Consider the following 21070-nt stretch of genomic DNA (forward strand, 5'->3'; position numbering starts at 1 on the left):
CTTGTCTGGAAAAGTCTCCCACCCCCGGTGTCTCTCATACTCAACGCTCAGTCTCTCTATTTTCTGAATTAAATTGGATAAGAACTTTTTGGAAAATTTGGGTTGAATCAAGTCGCTCGTCTCTACGTAGGAGGCAGTTGGTTATATGGACAAAACCTTTAAGACATACTTTGAATAGATCTGTTAGAATTTATTCTTTTTAAGTCATTTTTTTATTCTTGAAGGGGTTATCCTATGATTATTGTAAAAAATTAAAATCTGACATCATATAGTAGAACCAGCCCTGTACCTCACATGGATCCAGAGATCTCCCCATTAAATATTCTGCTAGATTTATATCAAGCTGACAGCTCAGGAGGCGTGTCCATGCTCTGCCTATCACAGCTCAGGAGGCGTGTCCATGCTCTCCCTATCACAGCTCAGGAGGCGTGTCCATGCTCTCCCTATCACAGCTCAGGAGGCGTGTCCATGCTCTCCCCATCACAGCTCAGGAGGCAGTTGAAGGATGAAACTGAACATGTGCGGCCTTCTCAGTGAGCTGGACAAAAAAACTAAGAAAAATAACAAACAGCAGGTGGCGCCATACAGATACATTTAATTGAATAACTCAGTGGCTCTACAAATTTTTTAATTACATGCAATTACAAAAGTATTCAGATCCAGGTGCTGATTTAAAAACTATTTTTTCTGAGACAACCCCTTTAACTTTGGTTATGATTCCGTAAAGACGTCGGATTCTAGACATGATCTTCATGATGCAGTTTAGAAGATGTACGCTAGTAGATGATTTATGAGAACTAAACTGCTACTTTGCCGCTTTCTTTTTTGTATTCGCTTTCTATAAGGTTGGTGTCACCTATTATACACATGGCTCAGGAGGACTCGGAGTGGACTTTTTTTACCTTTCGGCATATGGCAGTATGCCTGCAGTAGATAAGTCACACAGTATCTGTTTTGTCGGCCTGAAGATTCTAGCTTTTTTGCTATACGAGGCAGGACTGTGATCCCATACCCACTACATGATTGTCATAATTATGCATAATACACCTGCTTACTTTATACTTCTGTACTGCTCCCCCTGAGTGGCTCCTTGCATTTCTTGCTGCTCTGCTGCTCACCACTACTCTGAGTTGCGGAAATAATTTAGTTGCAACATAAGTTCATGATCTTCCCCTCCAGCTAAAAAAAAAAAAAAAAGAAAAGTTATCTGTTCAGTCGCTAAAAAGGAACTAACAGTCCGCTATTAGAGGTGAGGAGGATCTCGGTAATGTGAGGCGCCTCTGAAAAATTATTCCCACCCTGCAGTCAGAGGAGAATGCCACCTAAGGAGAGGTGCTCGTGCTCCACTTGCCTCATGGACACGGACCCCTACATTTTCGGTCTTAGAGGTAAATTTGCAAACCACGAAAACATAAATATGTCTTACTTATCTTGTGTATTTGATGATACAAGAATGCATTTAGAGCATGTGGATGGGGACCGCGCAGTGTTAATACTAGTTGCATATGGCGGTGCAGTTTATGTATCCAATACCACTTGTGTGGTAGCCCCCTGCAGTGTCTCCACGTGGTCCCTGGAAAGCTGTGTGTGCTTTGTGTTTGCCCTATGGACTGATTGCATATGGACTTTCTGGTGCCTTTTGCATTTATTGGCTGCCTTACCATGCATGTGAAATTGATATATATATATATATATATATATATATATATATATATATATATATAATAATAATCAAGAAGAAAAATTAACGATAGTATAGCTGGGTCTGGACCTTGTGCCTCAGCCCTGCGCTCCAGGCAGCAAATCATGTTGGAGGTGGTTTCTCCAATCTTTTGAGATAGCATTGTTCCTGAGTGTGACACAGAGCAGAGCAGTCAGTCCGGCTCAGCAGATGGACCTTCTCTGAAACACATACCATTGTCCCCCGGGTGCCCCCTATGGGGGTTATCTGAAGTAGGCTCGTCCCCACTATGTCCTGCTGGGACAACCTGCAAATATGCTGTATAGATTATTCAAGTGCATAGCATGTCTATGGGGAGAGCCTAAATGACCCTGATGAGTTGGATTTTTACCCATATGGGCCCCAGTTTCTTGAGGGAAGTGGATGCTACACACTTCTGATGCCGCTTATGTATCGCCCGAAAGAGAGATGGAAGTTGGCCTAACAATCGTACAGCCGACCACAATGTCATGTCTATGATCAACTTGGAGCCTACAGAACCAGAAGTTTAATGTCACAGTTCATCGCCAGTGTACAAAGCTATGACTGTTGTATGTTAGACTGACATTGTGTTTTTTGTTTTTGGACGTGTCCTTAAAGAGGTCGTCTCACTTCAGCAAATGGCCTTTATCATGTAGAGAAAGTTAATGCAAGGCACTTACTAATGTACTGTGATTGTCCATATTGTGTCCTTTGCTGGCTGGATTCGATTTTCCATTACATTATACACTGCTCGTTTCCTGCAATCCACCAGCAGTGGTCGTGCTTGCACACTATAGGAAAATAGGACACTTCTGCTACTGCTCTCCCTCTAGGAAAGTCACACCGTTCTGTGCAGCTGAATCGGCCCCTGGTTTAAGTTTTAATTTTTTTCCAGCCAATTGCTTGTGGCCCCCAGGGGACCCCATTATCTCTAGAGCCTTGGTTTGCATGGTGGTAAAAATCTGCCACTGTATATATGTGTGTGACCATAGCAGATCTTACATGGCTTTGTGCATGCCATATTTGTTTTCCGCTCCTTTAGAATATACTGCACACATATCTTCTTCATGTGCAGATATCTCCGATTTCTCGGAAGTCACCATATTTCTGCACACAGACCGAAAGTCTTGTACTTAAATATCTCCGGCCATTTATTTTTTTACCACTTCCTGTTTAGCAGAAATGGTCTGGAAAAAAAGCTAAAAAGCTGATCTGTAAGGAATCCTCCTGTGTTGTAGTACTTTTCCTTCCCCCCCCCCCCCCCCCCCTCCAGTGTGGGCATTCCTGCAGTCACCTCTGCTGCAGCCAGGATGTCACTTGAGATGACTCACCCCGAGGAAGTGACCTCAGTGCATTGTCCAGACACCTTCTGTATAAAGGACAGAGCAAATACAGACAAACAGGATTCATGGCAGTTGGCAAATGGCTGTGATTTCAGGTTCAGATTGTTGCCCTGATAATAAGCGGGCAGAGCTGTGATGGCTTTCTGCTGCTTCCCTCTGCCGCCATGGCCTCTATGGCCCTGTTCACATTTGCTGCAGATAAATGGAGCTGCATGTCACCGCAATAGACGAGCAATTGATAACTCAGTGGCGCCAGATCCAGCAGATAAACGGAGGCCACAACGCCTATGTGTATAGAGCCTTATGCTGCCCATACACTCTAGATTTGCCCAGCCCAGCATGTGTTTCCGGGGGGAATTGAGCCGCTGGCAAACAAAAGGATTGGGCATATCAAAATTGACAGTTGGGACATCCCCATAGCGCACCGTCTCCTCATACAGTTGATTGGCGGGGGTGCCGGTAGTAGGACCCCCACCGATCTGATACTGATGACCTATCCTGAGGATAGGTTATCAATAGTAAAAGCCCGGACGACCCCTTTAATCTGTCTGCTACTGTCTGAATTCTGGATGATTCTAGCAGCAGCAGCACATTAGTGTAACTAAATGCATAATTAAAATGATACGATGTAATTAGAGTGATATCGCTCATTAGAAATGGCTTGAGCTGCATGTTGTATAAGATCATTTTTGTGTGAATTATGCTTCCTCTTTCTCTTCCTTCATTATCGCACCGCATCATCTTCTATCTCATTATCTCCTCTAATCCACATCTTCACCTCTCATTCCCTCCTTCTCTAATCTAGCCGTGTAACGTATTGCCCGTCGCAGCCCTTCGTTTTCTTTCATATTGTAGACAAATAAAGCAAGAACATGGAATTCATTTCTGTGGCAGAAAACAGCAGCGACGCCGCCCCCCATTGGCTTGTGTCATGGATTCCATTGGCTGCACAGATGGCTGTTCTCAAAACTCCATAGAAATGAATGGAGCATGCTGGGAGTTGTAGTTTCACCCCAGTTGGAGGTTAGCCATAACGGACCTAGGTCAAAGGGGGGAATTTATTAAGACTGGCGTTTCCTACACTAGTCTTGTTCCTCCTGTGCTGGAGATGCACCTACCGTAATTTACGTAGACGCATCTCTTGCCCTCCGTGCGCCAGAAACTGAAATTTCCCCCAGCTTCAGGCTAGCATAGACTTGAGCTATAACTTATCCAGTTTCTGGTGTAAATTATAGTAAATCCGTTGGGCTGTGGAGGCTCCTCCCCTCCTGCTAAGCCCCACCCCTTTCTCAACACTTTAGGGAAGCTCAAAAAGTTGCTAATATGGCATGCACCATAATTTGTGCCTTTTTTATGCCAAAAAGTGGTTTTAAAGCATAGTCTTTCTATACATTTTATCTGTGTATTATATCTGTAAATATCTTGTATTTCACCAATTAGTTTTATTATTAGGTTATTTTTTCCATGTATATATTATAAAATAGAAAAATAATATAAAATAAAATAGAAGAACCAGTGTCCAGTCTATCTGTAGGTGAAAATGTTCACCTAGGATCTAATTGGAGCTCATGGTGTTGCTCCTAAGTACAGAATTTGGCGTTCCTGATACTTGGGGTTTATCCTGATTTGCTATACCATAACAAGATACATTTCAGGAAATGTGAAGATACTTTCTCACGCTCTTCCATTCCCCTGTGGAGCTATAACGCACCGTTTTCCTGGTTATAAAAGTGGAGCCATTCGTCTGTGAGGACATGTGGTGACCAGATTTGCAATGTCAACATTGTTTAGACATCCCAGGCATTATCTCTGTTGTTGAAGGTGGAGGGTTCCAGTCGGCTTTAAATATCACCCCCCCCCCCCACCCCCACAAACACACTTGGTATGACCCTTCATGCTTTGCTTGGATGACTCATCCTCCCTGGTCATTTACTAGAAAGGGGTCAAGTCCTCCCAAGTATTTTTTCTCTTAAATGGCATTCCAGGCATTGTAGTGTCGAATTATTACAGAAAAAGGAGGCATATAATGCAGTACATCATCTTCGGCTCTCTGTCTACATGTTTTGACACATATTCTGTCGTAAGTGAAAAAGGTCCCGGAAAACACAACTCAAACAGGAAGTGATCTCTAGGTGTGGTGGCCATTTGGATCCTGCTATGAACATAAAGTTGGCCATACACCTTCAGTAGCTGTTGGACAACCACTGTTCCTCGTGGTTAGAGACGAGCGAATTTCCGGTTATGAAATTCGTTCAGAACTCCCCTGCATAACGTAAAACGGGACGGATCCGTTATGCAGCCCATAGACTTCTATTATGATGGAATGAATAACGGAATGCCTCTAAAGGGATTCCATTATGCATTCCGTCACAGAATTGCGTTATGATTCGTGGTAACGGAATCTATAACGCAATTCACTTTTTACCAGTAAACGAAGCGTGAACTAATTTCAAGATATGAAATTCATTGATCTCCACTCCTGATCTCCCACATGTACATGCACAACCAGTTTGACCAAGCGTGCATGTGTTCTCAATGGTAAGCCACTGCCAGACACTTCTCTCTGCTTTGAGATTCAACATTTTTATCCCTGACATAGGCCAAGCATCCAATGCACATTAGATAATTGGCCAATCCCTCCAAAATTGGTAGGTTCGGCTGACCTTAGTCTAATGTGTATGGCCACCTTTAGACTCTTGAGTCTTGTAGAGAATATGTGAGATGGACTTTGGTTATCGTCCGCTGTCTCATACAATCTTCATACAAGAGAACCATTTTAACAGATTCTCTGGATAGGTCATCAGTATCTGATCGTGGGGGTCCAACACCTGGGACCCCAGTCGATTAGCTGTCTGAGAAGATGCTGGTGCGCCACAGCCTTCTCTAAGCTCACAAAGCACAGCGCCATACACTGTATAGTGGTTGTGCTTGGTATTGCAGCTCTGCCCCATTCACTTTAATGGGGCTGAGCTGAGCCTAGGCCACGTGATCGATGTACGTGAGGTCACATGGTCTAGGGAAAGCTGCGAGAAGGCCATGGTGCTGCTGTGAGTGCCGACAGGGGTGTCGGACCCCCACGATCAGATACTGATGACCTATCAAGACTTCAAATATTTTGGAAAACTCCTTTAAAAATGATAGAACCCCTTTCATGTGACTCCTTCACATGGCGCAGGTTGTTTTTCTCTCTGGTTCGTACTGTTGGCTTCTGGGCATGTGAGCAGCTATTTTTCTGCCTTTTTAATCATCACTTTGCATGTTTCTGGTTTGAGGAGAGAAGGCAGTTCCTCTTTCTCAAACAGTACGATAGCGCAACGGCAGTATTTCTGTGAGAAAAGTCTGAAATCTAGAAATGTGTGGCGTACGAAATGCCGCACCTTCTGCAAATGTTGGTAAGTGTAGAACAATATAATTTTAGATTTCCTGTGGTTGTTAGCGCTGTCGCTTCCTTTGTAATAAAATAGCAGAATGTTCTTTTTATTGTTTTCTTTGTAATCGCCTGTAAAGATGCAGAATCGTGAAAAAAAGGAATGGAGAAGCCGTACATAAAATAAGTGCCCCTCAGCAAAGGTGAAAATGTGCAGTATGTGTGCCCCTACCGCTGGGACCCCCACTGATCACGAGAAGGGCACCCCCCTGAAATAAATGGGACGGCCATTATTTCTATGGGAGTTCTGGAGATAGCCAAGTACAGCGCTCACCTATCTCTGGAATTCCCATAGAAATAAATGGGGTGGCCCGTTGCCCATGCTCATGGCTGCTCCATTTATTTCAGTGGGGTGCAGGATTATTCTTTAATGGTGGGGATCCTAGCAGCACCGGCCCCTATCGTGTGGATAGGGAATAACGCAATCTAACCAGAATACCCCTGCAAGGCCCCGTCAATCCTTTACCCTCCTATCCCTCATTATTTATAGACATGCTGTTTCCCAGTGGACCTCTGGCTTTCAAATCTACAGTGTGCCTTGCTGCAGTCCTATGCCATGCTGCAGTCCTATGCCATGCTGCAGTCCTATGCCATGCTGCAGTCCTATGCCATGCTGCAGTCCTATGCCATGCTGCAGTCCTATGCCATGCTGCAGTCCTATGCCATGCTGCAGTCCTATGCCATGCTGCAGTACTATGCCATGCTGCAGTACTATGCCATGCTGCAGTACTGTGCCATGCCATGCTGCAGTACCATGCCATGCTGCAGTACCATGCCATGCTGCAGTACTATACACTTGTGAAGAAAACCGCAGCACTCTCCAGTCATGAATTTCCAAAGGTTTATTCACTAGCACAATGCGACGTTTCGACCTGTGTGGTCTTTTTCAAGCAAAAGTTGCTTGAAAAAGACCACACAGGTCGAAACGTCGCATTGTGCTGGTGAATAAACCTTTGGAAATTCAAGACTGGAGAGTGCTGCGGTTTTCTTCACAAGTGTATCTATATCTGTGGGGGCTCAGGACTGACTCCCGACACGGCTGGCACCACCACATTAAGGAACGGTATTTACCCTTTTTTCCGTTGTGCTGCTACACTTTGTTTTTTCACATGCTGCAGTACTATGCCATGCTGCAGTACCATGCCATGCTGCAGTACCATGCCATGCTGCAGTACCATGCCATGCTGCAGTGCCATGCTGCAGTACCATGCTACAGTACTATGCCATGCTGCAGTACCATGCCATGCTGCAGTGCCATGCTGCAGTACCATGCTACAGTACCATGCCATGCTGCAGTACCATGCCATGCTGCAGTACTGCACCACGAGGCCTCCTTCACATTTCCGTGTCCATTTGAAAAATTCATCCCTGAAGATGTCTATCAAGTATCCGTATTTTGTCCGTGTGTCTGCTTTTTGCCCTCTGTGTGTCCCGTATCCCTACCACTGGTCAGTGATAAACAGACCAAGCACAGATGCCATTCTGTGTCGGTGGTTTTTCGGTGGTGGTGTTTGGTCCGCATCACTGAGCGAAGTCGAGCATGTCTCTGTGGTCAGTAAAAATACTACGGATGTGTCAACAAAGAGGTATATGAGCTGTGCGCAGAAAATGCGGATAGTACACATTCGTGAAAACCAAGTGTGAATGAAGACTGAGTCATGCCTGTGTGCATAGTTCTGTGCTATGTGAGCTACAATATATTGTGGAATACACTTAGGGGGTCATTTACTATCCGTTTTCTGGCTTATATCTGTCACAGATTGTGGCACAAAGGTTATCTGCGCTGCAATCTGTGACTTTTCCTCGCTCACGCCAGGTCTAAGAAAAGGGGGCCCGGCCCGGTAGGCCTGTCTAATTTATCTACGCCTGTTTTAGTTGTATGAAATGGTCTAAATGTGAGCCAGCAAAGAAGCTATCATGCGCTGCAGTTATGTAGAGACCGGCGCCTTCGCAAAAGGTGGATCCACCGCCAGCGCAAAAGGTCTAAAATGCCGGTCTGAATAAATGACCCCCTTAGTTTTGTGCTGTGAGACATACAGCATATTGTGAAACACGCAGGCTACTGTACTATGAGACATACAGTATACTACGAGACACACAGTACTGTGCTGTGAGACACCCAGAATACTGAGACATGTATAGTGCCGTGCTGTGAGACATACAGTATACTGCGAGACACACAGTACCGTGCTGTGAGACACCCATAATACTGAGACATGTATAGTGCTGTGCTGTGAGACATACAGTATACTGCGAGACATACAGTACTGTGCTGTGAGACACCCAGAATACTGAGACATGTATAGTGCTGTGCTGTGAGACATACAGTATACTGCGAGACATACAGTACTGTGCTGAGACACCCAGAATACTGAGACATGTATAGTGCTGTGCTGTGAGACATACAGTATACTGCGAGACATACAGTACTGTGCTGTGAGACACCCAGAATACTGAGACATGTATAGTGCTGTGCTGTGAGACATACAGTATACTACGAGACACACAGTACTGTGCTGTGAGACATACAGAATACTCTGAGACATGTATAGTGCCGTGCTGTGAGACATACAGTATACTGCGAGACACACAGTACTGTGCTGTGAGACATACAGTATACTGCGAGACACAAAGTACTGTGCTGTGAGACACCCAGAATACTGAGACATGTATAGTGCCGTGCTGTGAGACATACAGTATAGTACGAGACACACAGTACTGTGCTGTGAGACATCTAGAATACTCTGAGACATGTATAGTGCCGTGCTGTGAGACATACAGTATACTGCGAGACACACAGTACTGTGCTGTGAGACACCCAGAATACTGTGACATGTATAGTGCCGTGCTGTGAGACACCCAGAATACTCTGAGACATGTGTAGTGCCGTGCTGTGAGACATACAGTATAGTACGAGACACACAGTACCGTGCTGTGAGACATCCAGAATACTCTGAGACATGTATAGTGCCGTGCTGTGAGACATACAGTATACTGCGAGACACACAGTACTGTGCTGTAAGACACCCAGAATACTGAGACATGTATAGTGCCGTGCTGTGAGACACCCAGAATACTCTGAGACATGTGTAGTGCCGTGCTGTGAGACATACAGTATAGTACGAGACACACAGTACCGTGCTGTGAGACATCTAGAATACTCTGAGACATGTATAGTGCCGTGCTGTGAGACATACAGTATACTGCGAGACACACAGTACTGTGCTGTAAGACACCCAGAATACTGAGACATGTATAGTGCCGTGCTTTGAGACATACAGCATATTGTGAAACACGCAGGCTACTGTACTATGAGACATACAGTATAGTACGAGACACACAGTACTGTGCTGTGAGACATCCAGGACACCGTGTAGTGAGGTGCAATGTTCGGATGGAAAGGTTCTCTTAAAGGCAGGATTGTTAATGATATTTTCAGTCAAAAAAAAAATAGGGTGAAGAAAACAGCGGTGGGTCCTGCAGCGACCAATCACCTGCTGCCATCTTGTGCAGAAAATGAGGGGAATGTCTTCCAAGCTTTCTTAGAAGTAGTCATACCTGACTCCAGATGTGTTCAGCTACAGAAGTGCTTTCTTCAGAAGGGAATGGCATAGACAGCAATTCCTTTACCTGCGGCAAGGATCTGTCCCTCCCTGGACAGGGGTGATTGTAAGGATATTGTAGCATACAGCCTGTGACATCTCTGCTCCGATACTGGATTGTCCACACTCAGTGTGTATTAGTACTTGAAGCATGTCACCTATTCCTTTGTTGTCAGGGTATGAAGCGTCAGATGCCGATGCTTCAGTGTCCCTATGGCACCCCTGTCCCAATCCCAGTCAATATTCTCATCCTACAAACCACTGTTCAAGACCGTCAGCATCTGGACACTGATGAGAGTGGAAATGTGGGCCAATACAGGGCAGGAAGTGATGTCATGACCCCATTGTAGGCTTCCACAATGAAGAAAACATCTTTAAATGGGTTTCCATGACTGACTTGTTTTTAAATAGCACCGTAATCCCACTGTCCTGATCCCTGCCACTCAGTTCTGGCTCCATGGGTCCCCGACTCTCTTCTGATGTCTTCTAGTCCTCACATGTAAACCTCTCCAACTTTCAGAACGGACCAGTGCATCATATTTCGGCATACACTCTCCAGTCACTGTTGTGCAGGTTTAGGCTACTTTCATACTGGCGTTTTGGTTTCCGTTTGTGAGATCCGTCATGGGCACTCCCCAGCGGTCCAAAACGGATTAGTTTTGCCCTAATGCATTCCAAATGAAAAAGATCCGCTCAGAATGCTTCAGTTTGCCTCCGTTCCGTCTCCATTCCGCTTTGGAGGCCGACACCAAAACGCTGCCTGCAGCGTTTTGTTGTCTGCTTGACGAAACTGAGCCAAACGGATCTGTCCTGGCACACAATATAAGTCAATGGGAACGGATCCGTTTTCTCTGACACAATCTGGCACAATAGAAAACATATCCGTCTCTCATTGACTTTCAATGGAGTTCATGACGGATCCGTCTTGGCTATATAAGACATAATATAACCGGATCCGTTCATGACGGATGCATGCGGTTGTATTATTGTAACTGATCCGTTTTTGCAGATCCATGACAGATCTGCCCAAAACGCGAGTTTGATAGTAGCCTTAAATGTGTTACGTCAGTTCATTTGTGACTGCAGTGTGAGAAACCATGGCTGATTTGCATGGAAGAAGAGCAGCGTGCAGTGATTAGTTTTTTGGTGGTCTGAGGGTGTGCCTGATGGCGATATTTATCATGGCCTTTGTGCACAGTATGGAGATAGAGTTTTGTCACAAAGAAATGTGTATGAATGGATAGAGACTATCAAGGAAGGTTGCACAAGTGTCATCCATAAACCGCTGGTCATCCATAAAGAGGGAGCCGGACGCCTGTCCACGACTGATGACAACATCTAGTGACAGTGGATTATGTGGCAGATCGGCCTTGTGCATATGAGGCCTAAGGCTGGGTTTACAAATTGCAGGTGAGTTGCAATAAAAAAGCAACAAAAACTGCATCAGTGTTTGCTACGGTTGCAGCACTTTCATGCTGCAGTACTCAGGTGAAATACCGTCTGTTAAATGCTTTTTTGCTTTTTACCTGTAAAAGCTGTGTGGGCACTTACCGCTTTACAAACCCAATGCAATTTATGGTAAAACTGTGTGCAGTTTTTGTAGTGCTGTTTCTTTCTTTTTTTTTTATTTAACACAACTCATCTGCAACATGTAAACCATAGCTATCAAAAAGAGATTGTTCAAAGTGGACAACCCCTTTTAAATAAATGCCGTTCATGATGTTAATCGGGGCCCTTTCTCCTGCTCTAGCCGTTTCAGGTTGTTGGCTGGTGACAACTCAACACTTGCATCCTGTGAAGTGCGGAGCAGTGTAGTTACTATGGAGGCACGGCTCTCTGTTTGTGTAGTTTCACGCCCGATATCCCTTATCTGCTTGTACTTAACAGGGAATTTTATTTTTCTCTCCTGGCCCACTTTTTACATTGTTTTCATATCTCTAGGAGTTGTCCCTTTGCTGACTGCACAAACCGCACACTTCTCTATACGAAGCAAGCACCTGGAACCATGTAAGATTACACCTCACTTCTCCTTCTGCCCATATAGCAAGTTCATTTAAAGAAGTGATAAAACCAAGATAAAACACCACGAGCTGATGCAAAACTGTGAAAAGGATAATGCATAAAAGGCCACGAGACCTAAAGTACAGCGCGAATAAAAGTCAGGTCTATCGAGAACGGTTATTGTTCAAAAACAGGGCTGAGGTTGCAGTCACATTTGGGCCCTGGTTCGCTAGCGTCTCAAGAGGAGGCATGTACCGCTGGCCATACCCATGAGACGCCAGCCAACAGCGATCTCTTCTAAACCGCCATCCAGATGCCCACTCATAAGGGCATGTATATGTTCTGAAGGGGAGAAAGGCGATGCCAAGCACCTCATTCGGTGGCAGTGCAGTTCGTGAATATTGGGACCCCTTCCTCTGCTGGAGGGTTTAACCATTTTCGCCAAGGATTTTCAAGAAAAGTCAGAAAATGGAAACGACCCAGCATTTCAATCAGGGCCTTTCAGATAAGGTGACATAAAACTGGTGACATAGTCCTTTTAAGAAGGTCTAACCAAGTCAGTATTTTTCATCTTTGGAGGGTGAATGGTATGTAGGCTCTTTCTGGACTTAAAGGGGTTTCCCCATCTCAAACAATGGGGGCATATCGCTAGGATTGTCTGATAGGTGCGAGAACGGAGCCCTGAAAGTGGTGGAGGGCGCACTGCGCATGAGCAGCCGGCCTCCATTAATTTCTATGAGGTCACCAAAAATAGCTGAGCACTGGCTCGGCTATTTCCAATAGAAGTGAATGGGAGCGGTGGCCGCGCATGCACAGTGCACTCCTGTTCACTTCTATGGGGAAAGCGCTTGGTGGTGGCCGGACCCTGGGAAACCCTGTGTCCTCTTGTCACCACTTTCCCCGCTCCGTTCTTGATATAGCTGCAGGTCCCAGCGGTGGGACCCGGACCTATCAGACAATGAGGACATATCCTAGCGATATGCCCCCATTCTCTCAGATGGGAATACCACTTTAAGTGTACTCCCTAGGAAAACTTAAGCATTTCTAAAGAAACACTGATGGACATCTTGAAGAATGAAATGTTAAATTTGTTCCAAGAGCAATGACATAATTATATTGTACATTTCTGTATCTATACGCTCCATGATTATAGTCATTTCTTGCTCCGTTGGCTATCACCGCTTACTATTGTGGTGGAGATCTTTGGCAGATACTTCCGAGTAGTTCTTTTGAAGTCATTGGTACTTTTATAAATACATAGGGGGCAATCACATACTGATGACTTATCCTGAAGATAGGTAGGTCAACATCTACATTCTCTGCACATGTCCATAGCTCTGCCAGTGCAGGGTTTACCATCTGAAGTCCTTGGTTTCCAGAAACAGAAACCCTAATGGCATAGTACTATGCTAGTAATTCTAGTTTTATTATATTCCATTACCATAGAATTACCATTTACCAATATCTGCGCCACATAATGGCACAAAACATGAGACATGGCAGCCACGCTAATGTTTTTCGTATTCGCTCCCAGTCACACATGTCTGTGCCTCACCTTCTCTTTTCAGAACACTCAAAGGCTTCTTTGCTGCGGCCAGCTTCCTCAAGGGGGATCTCTGAGACTTTACAAAGGGAAAGGGGATCAGAAGCCAAGGAAAATTTTAGGATGTAGTGATCTAGTTACTGTATTCCTCATTCCAGCAACAGTGGGGGGGGGTGGGGGGGGGGGGGTGGTGACACAGGTAACTGTATATTCTACATTTACCGCAACACATTATGATATAGAAGTGAACATGTGACATTGGTACATCCAGCTGGTTCATTTTATTGTATGATATTTCTGTACAGATATTTGTGAACAGATCTTTCTGACTCTGACGTGATCCATTGTCAGTCTAAGTCCTTAAGGGTCTGATCTCCAGTGTCCGTCATTTGGTAACGTAAGGATCTGCCAGGTGATGTTGTCATCTGTTTGATCCTTTCTTTCTCTGAAGATAAGTAGCACCAGAGGTGTTTGCCGGACACTTACCCCCCCGTTTCCCCATCACAGGAGCATGCGTGCTACCAAGGGTGAGAACTATTGGCTAAATGTCCATTCAGCAAATGTGTCCGAGTTATTTACTTACCAGTAAAGGCTATGCCACTACTTGAGCCTGTGCTCTGTGAAAAGGTTATCCCCTGTGAAAGAAGAGGTAGATATGTACAATCAGCTGATTACTGGTCATAGATCAGATCTTTGTATTACCGACCTGTCTTAAAGGGGTATTCTGGTTCTTCCAAAGCAGGCATCCTCAAACTGCGGCCCACCAGCTGTTGTAAAACTACAACTCCCACAATGCCCTGCTGTAGGCTGTTCGGGCATGCTGGGAGTTGTAGTTTTGCAACAGCTGGAGGGCCGCAGTTTGAGGATGCCTGTTCCACAGCTGGGGGGATAACTATTAGATCGGTAGGGGTACTACCGCTAGAGCACGAGCACTGCCACTCCACATCTACAGGAGTTCCAGAGACAGCCAAGAACAGTGTTAAACTATTTCCAGAACTTCCTTGTAAATGACTGGAGTGGTAGTTTACCTACCGCTTTGTTCATTTTGCGGGCTCTGAGGGGTACAGGGTGCCCGTTCTTGTGATCAGTGGAGGTCCCAGCAGTAGGACCACCACCAATCTGATGGGAATTATATGGTTAGAGTGGTTTTCTGAGATTTTTGAACTGATGATCTCTGGATAGGTCATCGTTATCTGATCGGTGGGGGTCCAACATCTGGGACCTCCACTGATTAGCTGTTTGAGTAGGCATCGGGGCTCGCAGTAGCACCACGACCTTCTCTTAGCCGTGTGACGTCACGTTCATTGGTCACGCGGTCGCAGCTCAGGCTCATTGAAATGAATGGGACTGAGCTGTGATACCAAGCAGAGAGAAGGCCGCAGCATTACTGCAAGCACCGGTGCCTTCTCAAACAGCTGATCAGCGGGGGTCTTGGGTGTCGGGACCCTTGGAAATCCCCTTTAACAATATAATTCCCACAGTATTAAGCTTTAAGAGAACATCACCTAGTCTCGCTTTTCATGGTGTAGATGGCAATGTAGTCATAGTTTTCTAGTTGCCCCAGATGTTTTTAGAAATGAGGCTTTATGATTGACTTTTATGTGTGATCTCGATGCATTGATATGATGAATAAGAGCTCTCCGGGGAATGGAAGCTGTTTCATATACAGATTTCCATCTCTCCAGAAGCAAGCAGGATTATTATTCAAAAGCAATGAGACTGTCACAGCAGGAGCAAGGCGAGCTCCGTGATGTCACTGGTGACTTCAGAACAGCACGGCATTGTTCGGGGACCAGTCCAAGTGTCTCTAAACCCAGCATGCGGTGCACATTTTGTGAATGCCAGATTTGCGCCCACTGTGTTATCTTCAGCTGCTTGCTCCAGATTGGTCGCAGGCTGCTCTGCTACCTCAGTCGCCAGTGATCGTAGTAGCTGCGGTTCTAGGCAGGTGGTCCCTGAGGGGTAGGAACACGTGATGACGATATTTCTGGCATTGCTTGAATTGATTTACTGTAAAAATTGTTTTTAAAGGGAACCTGTCACCGGGATTTTGTGTATAGAGCTGAGGACATGGGTTGCTAGATGGCCGCTAGCACATCCGCAATACCCAATCCCCATAGCTCTGTGTGCTTTTACTGTGTAAAAAGAACGATTTGATCCATATGCAAATTAACCTGAGATGAGTCAGAGCTTGAAAATATGACTCTTCTCTGGTCACACAATAAAAGCACACAGAGCTATGGGGACTGGGTATTGCGGATGTGCTAGCGGCCATCCAGCAGCTCATGTCCTCAGCTCTATACACAAAATCCCGGTGACAGGTTTCCTTTAAATGCCACAATTTGATGCTAGTATGGGATGTACTATCAGGCGCTGGCTATTTGATGTAAAAAATCTATGCTGTTTGTCATACTGGACCACTCTGGGACTGAGGATATACGGGCGCTTGTTAGGCTTTTTTATGAACACATGCCCATATACATAGCAGATGGTATAAAGGGGACACGTACCTGGAGGTCACGGTACACCTAACACTGGATAAACTCTGGGACCTCCGCCAATCAACAGAATTAGAGGACCATTGTGCGACAGCATCTCAGTCGTACAGGCAGCTGGGCCTGGTACTGCAGTCTGGTCCCTTTCAAGTGAATGCGACTGAGCTGCAGTACCAGGCACAGCCACACCTATATGGATGGCACTGTTCTGTGTAAACAGTGAAAAGGAGTGCACCACATTCCTTCTCCCTATAAGTGTGTGTGGGGGGGAGGGTCAATTAAATGTGGATATCCTATCCAGATGGTACCCATTCACCTTCAGTAGCTATCATTCTTCCTCCATACACATGCTGCTGGGTTCGGCCGAGCATGCATGTGTTTTCAAAGTAATTTCTCTTATAAAAAAAAAATATATATATGATTAGTTCCAAACTTTTGCTTATATTCATATCTTGATATGTCGCTGTCTCAGTCTTTTACTGGCAGCAGGGGTTATGAAGCTACAACTCCCAGTGTACTGCGACAGTCAGGAGTTGTAGTTCCACCACAGCAGAGAGAGCCCCAGGTTGGGGACAACTGTTTTGCGCCATAATGTGGTTTTCAACCTCTCCAGGGTATGGTGGCTCAGCTTGTCAAAGATGTGGGGGGGGGGGGGGGGGGGGGGGGTCTGTTTTGGGTGCTTTAGGACATTAATTCCATGCAGAAAATGAGAGCGAATTCCACATTAATTTTTTAAGCGTGTTTTCAAAATCTGTTGTGTGAACATACCCTTAGAGCCAGCATGATGTTACCCGTTACATAATGACCGGCAAGTGTGAGTCAGACTGTCTGTAACCACGTCTCCTCCTCTGTCTTACAGTGCTTCAGCTGCGTCTGCAACAAAGGCGAACAAGAGAACAACTTGTAGACCAGGGCATCATGCCACGTAAGTCAGCCACTGATCCGCCCAAAAGCCATTTTCACTCTCGTTGAAGGTGCAGTGGTGAGAAACTGCAAGGTCCTTCTAGTTAGACACGAAAAGTCTCTATTTCAACAGAATATCAACTATATAGATATGAAATGCGTTATCCCTGCTATGGGTTGTACATGATTGCAGGGTCTGGAGCACTAGAAACCTACAGTTATTCCTCAACCTGCCATTATGGAGAGCGATTTCACCATGGAGAAGAGATGTTTATGGGCTCTGTTCCTTTAAATACAGTGTTATAGGGCCTATATTGATTTTAGAAGTAGTGTGACAAGGAATTCAATCCATTAAAACACATACTAAGATGCTGACGCATTTATTTTTTTTAAAGACTCTTACTGGAAAAATCACCAGTCTTGTCCATGGGTGAGGGGGGGGTCAGACCCCTGCCGATCAGCTGTTAGAAGAGGCTGGCTCTCTGTGTGGTTTCTTCCTAGGCCAAGTGATGTCACCGTATATCAGTCACGTGACCTTGTTGCAGCTTAGCCCCATTCAAGTCAATGGGGCTGAGCTGCAATACCAAGCACAGCCACTATACGATGTATGGCGCTGTGCTTGGAAAGCTGCCAGGAGCCTGCATTGGTCACCAGAGCTCCGGTGAGTGTGGTGGCTCCCTGAAACAGCTGATCGGCGGGGGTGGTGGCACAAGGACCCCGCTGATGTGGTAATGATGACCTATCCTGAGGATAAATCATAATTATCTTTACCCAGATAACCCCTTTAATCTTGGGGCAACCCCTTTTATTGGGCTGAGCTGCAATACCAGGCACTCCCCATGAACAGGAGTGGCACTGTTTCTGAAACATACCTTTTTTTCCATAATCCCTGACAATTCTTTTAAAGGGATTGTCAAGGATTAGTAAAACATGGCTGCTTTCTTCCAGAAACGGCGCTACAACTGTTCATGGATTGTGTGTAGGATTGCAGTTCAACCCACTGAAGCCGCAATCCCAGACACGATCCATGGGCATGTGCGGCCCTGTCTCTGGAAGAAAGCAGCCATGTTTTTCTAATCCTGGACGAAAGTCTGAAGCCCCTCACTGTCGCCTATTTTGTCTTAAGATCTCGTGTATCATAATCAGACATGGCCCCTGCAGACTTTTTTCTTCTTCAAGTTTATTTTACCGTAACTGTAATGAGTATTTTTGTTAATTTCTCTATATTTGCATCGGTTTAATGAAAGTAAATGACTCTAAGTAGAAAGCTTTATTTTACTAGCTGTTTTGGCTCCACGTTGATTATGTGTTTCCCGACGTATGTGCTGGAAATGAATGGAATACCCTATGAAATGTCGAGCTTCTGATTAAAACCAGGCAAAGGACGGCTCCATGTGAAGCGCGTTATAGCGGTGAATGTGGGTAACATAACAGGACGTTCCTGTAGGATTTGGCGTTCTGTGATGTCTAGACTACTGTTATGAGTAGACCGCATCACTCGACGTCTCATATGTGACCAACGGAGCACGTGGCCTGAATGAGAAAGCTAGGCTGTCCTGGATGGAAGCTGTGCTGCCCATAGCAGCCAATCAGACCCATAGTGGGGGCCAAATGTACAATTTACTGCATTTTATTTGTGCCTGTCCCGGTGCATTTGGCTGAAAACAGTGGGACAGATTTACTAGTCCTGAAGATGGCATAAACTTAGACGGGATGGGGGGGGGGGGGAGGGATTTATCAAGACTGGAATTCAATTAAGTGCATCTCTGCCGTGCCATGCACCAGAAACGGAAGTCTACACCACCCAGCTACTGGAGTAAGTTATAGTAAACCCGGCACTAACCCCCCACTAAGCCAAAGCCTAAAAAGTTGCAAATTATGGCGCACATATTGTGTGACTTTGTTATGCCATAATAGTTGCTAAGGTGCTTAGTAAATGTCCTCAGGCGGATATAGATGTGCACTAGACCTATCACAGGGCTCAGGCTGGAGGATAGAGGTGCTGCAGGGACACACTTTTCTCTGATCTTATACCTACTATTGGTTGGCTTACTTTAAGACTGATTTTTACACCAGAATTGTGATGCATTGCATCTTTGGCAGTACCCCCTTCCTGCGAAGTCCCATCCCATTTATGCCTGCCGGAAAAATACATTTGGAGAAACCCTGGTTGCTACAGAATTGTGCCAATTTGCACCCCTTTTTAGATTGTAGACAAAGTCACATTAGTAAATCTGGACCATTGTGTCCCCCAATACTTCTTTTGCCACCTATAGTGCATTATGGAGCGTGACACGAGACGTCACTACGTCCCCGGCAAATACACAGAAACTAGTGCCGAAATATGTGACTGTAGCCTACTGCTGTATGGGGAAACCGACATGTTCTCCATTTAGGAGATGAAATTGATTGTTTCCCGATAAACGTTTTCTGTGAGTTTTGTCCCTTATGTTTGTGTATCTTTTTATTCTATTTTTTTTCTTCTCCTAACATTGCCTTCTCTCATTTTCAGCGTTAAAAAGCCCTGCCGCATTTCACGAGCAGATCAAAAGCTTGGAGCGTGCCAGGGTAAGAGTCCATACTTGATTTACGAGAAAAAAAACTCCCCACTTCGCTTAAAATGTGACGCTGAAGACATGCTAAGAATATCTTAGAGTATGCTAGTGGTCTGCCAAAATGGGATCTCTAAGCAAAGTTGCTTTTTTGCTTTAGTAATAGTCTAGAGCAGCCCATGAGCAGAACTGGTTATACATGGTCCCTGGCGTATAATTTCTCATCTTTCCTTATATCCAGACTGAGAACTTCCTGAAGCACAAGATTCGTAGTCGTCCAGAGCGGTCCGAGCTTGTGAGGATGCACATTTTAGAAGGTAAGAATGATAATCAGTAGTAATTGTCTGCATCGTATTGAGGTAACACCGTCTCCCTGAGGAGGACCTCTTGTCTACAGTTTGTTTTACAGAGTCTTTGGTGACAAACGTTTCTGCATTGGGCAAATAAAGATTTAGTTTTTCTGATTTAGGCTACTTTCACACTTGCGGCAGTGTGATCCGGCGGGCAGTTCCGTCGTCGGAACTGTCCGCCGGGTCCGCCGATCTGCCGCTGACTGAAAGCATTTGTGAGACTGATCCGGATGTGCCAAATTGCTCCACTTTTTAGACAGATTTTGGGCGCAGACACATTAGTAAAAATGGGCCTGTGGCCCTATTTTCAGCATTGGTGTAGCCGGTGAGGGCATGCCCCCTTTTCGGATGTAAAAGAATATGTGCGACAGACAGGTGTGTAAAAGATGCTTACAATCATCAATCCAGTCAGACATCAATGGCCTTCTGAGAACCTTCCAGGGTGCGAGGTACAGCAACATTTGTGCATTACAGATCTGAGAAAGCGCAAATGGCCCTTAGAATATGGATAAATTATACACTTAGTAAAATATAGAATTTTCTAGCTCTGTGAGCACAAATTTTCACCACTCGGCATAGTGGGATATTCATTTTTTTGGGGGGGTGTTGAGCCACTATATACTAGTTAGTTATGAATTATACTCTTGACATGGTCCAGGGACTTTGCTGTTCCCTTTGTTCTTATTTGTCTCTCTTTTATGTCGAAGCTTAGGACTCTGTGTTCCCTGCCATTGTGCGCTGTTGTCACTTGTACAGATGGTGTTTTTTCATTGTGGCTTATGTATAGTAATAATGAGATTAGGACAAGTTCCATGCAGATGGGGGAAGCATTGGTGTGCCGATGAGTCACGGTTGGCTGGTTTCACCCGTAATCCTATAAATTGTTCCTGCTACGTTCAGTCAGCATGTGGCATGGTTGGTGGAAACTGGCATTGTCATAGGTTCCTCTGAGGAACCAGTTATGTAAAAAAAAAAAAAGAAGTAGGAATAATTGGGTAATAAGATGAGATACTCACATTGTATAAGGCTAGAGGTCCGGCCGATTCACGGCATATTTACCATGTGGCGGCCGGATGAAATGACTTACCAGCCGCAGTCTGTATCATCAGGTCTGATCAGTCCGATAACTAGTGTGAAAATAAGGCACAGTCA

At 45.2% G+C, this 21070-nt stretch overlaps 1 protein-coding gene across 1 annotated transcript in view; it reads left to right on the top strand.

The window, feature by feature from the left end:
- The window catches only part of MRTFB (myocardin related transcription factor B), an 80825-nt gene that overhangs the window by 13283 nt on the left and 46472 nt on the right, over positions 1-21070 (top strand). Inside the window, 3 exon segments of the mRNA XM_040441993.1 lie at positions 16973-17038; positions 19529-19584; positions 19810-19885. Of these exon segments, the coding sequence (XP_040297927.1) occupies positions 16973-17038; positions 19529-19584; positions 19810-19885 (198 nt within the window).

Source organism: Bufo bufo, chromosome 7 (genome assembly GCF_905171765.1).
Source record: "Bufo bufo chromosome 7, aBufBuf1.1, whole genome shotgun sequence".
NCBI classification, from domain to species: domain Eukaryota; kingdom Metazoa; phylum Chordata; class Amphibia; order Anura; family Bufonidae; genus Bufo; species Bufo bufo.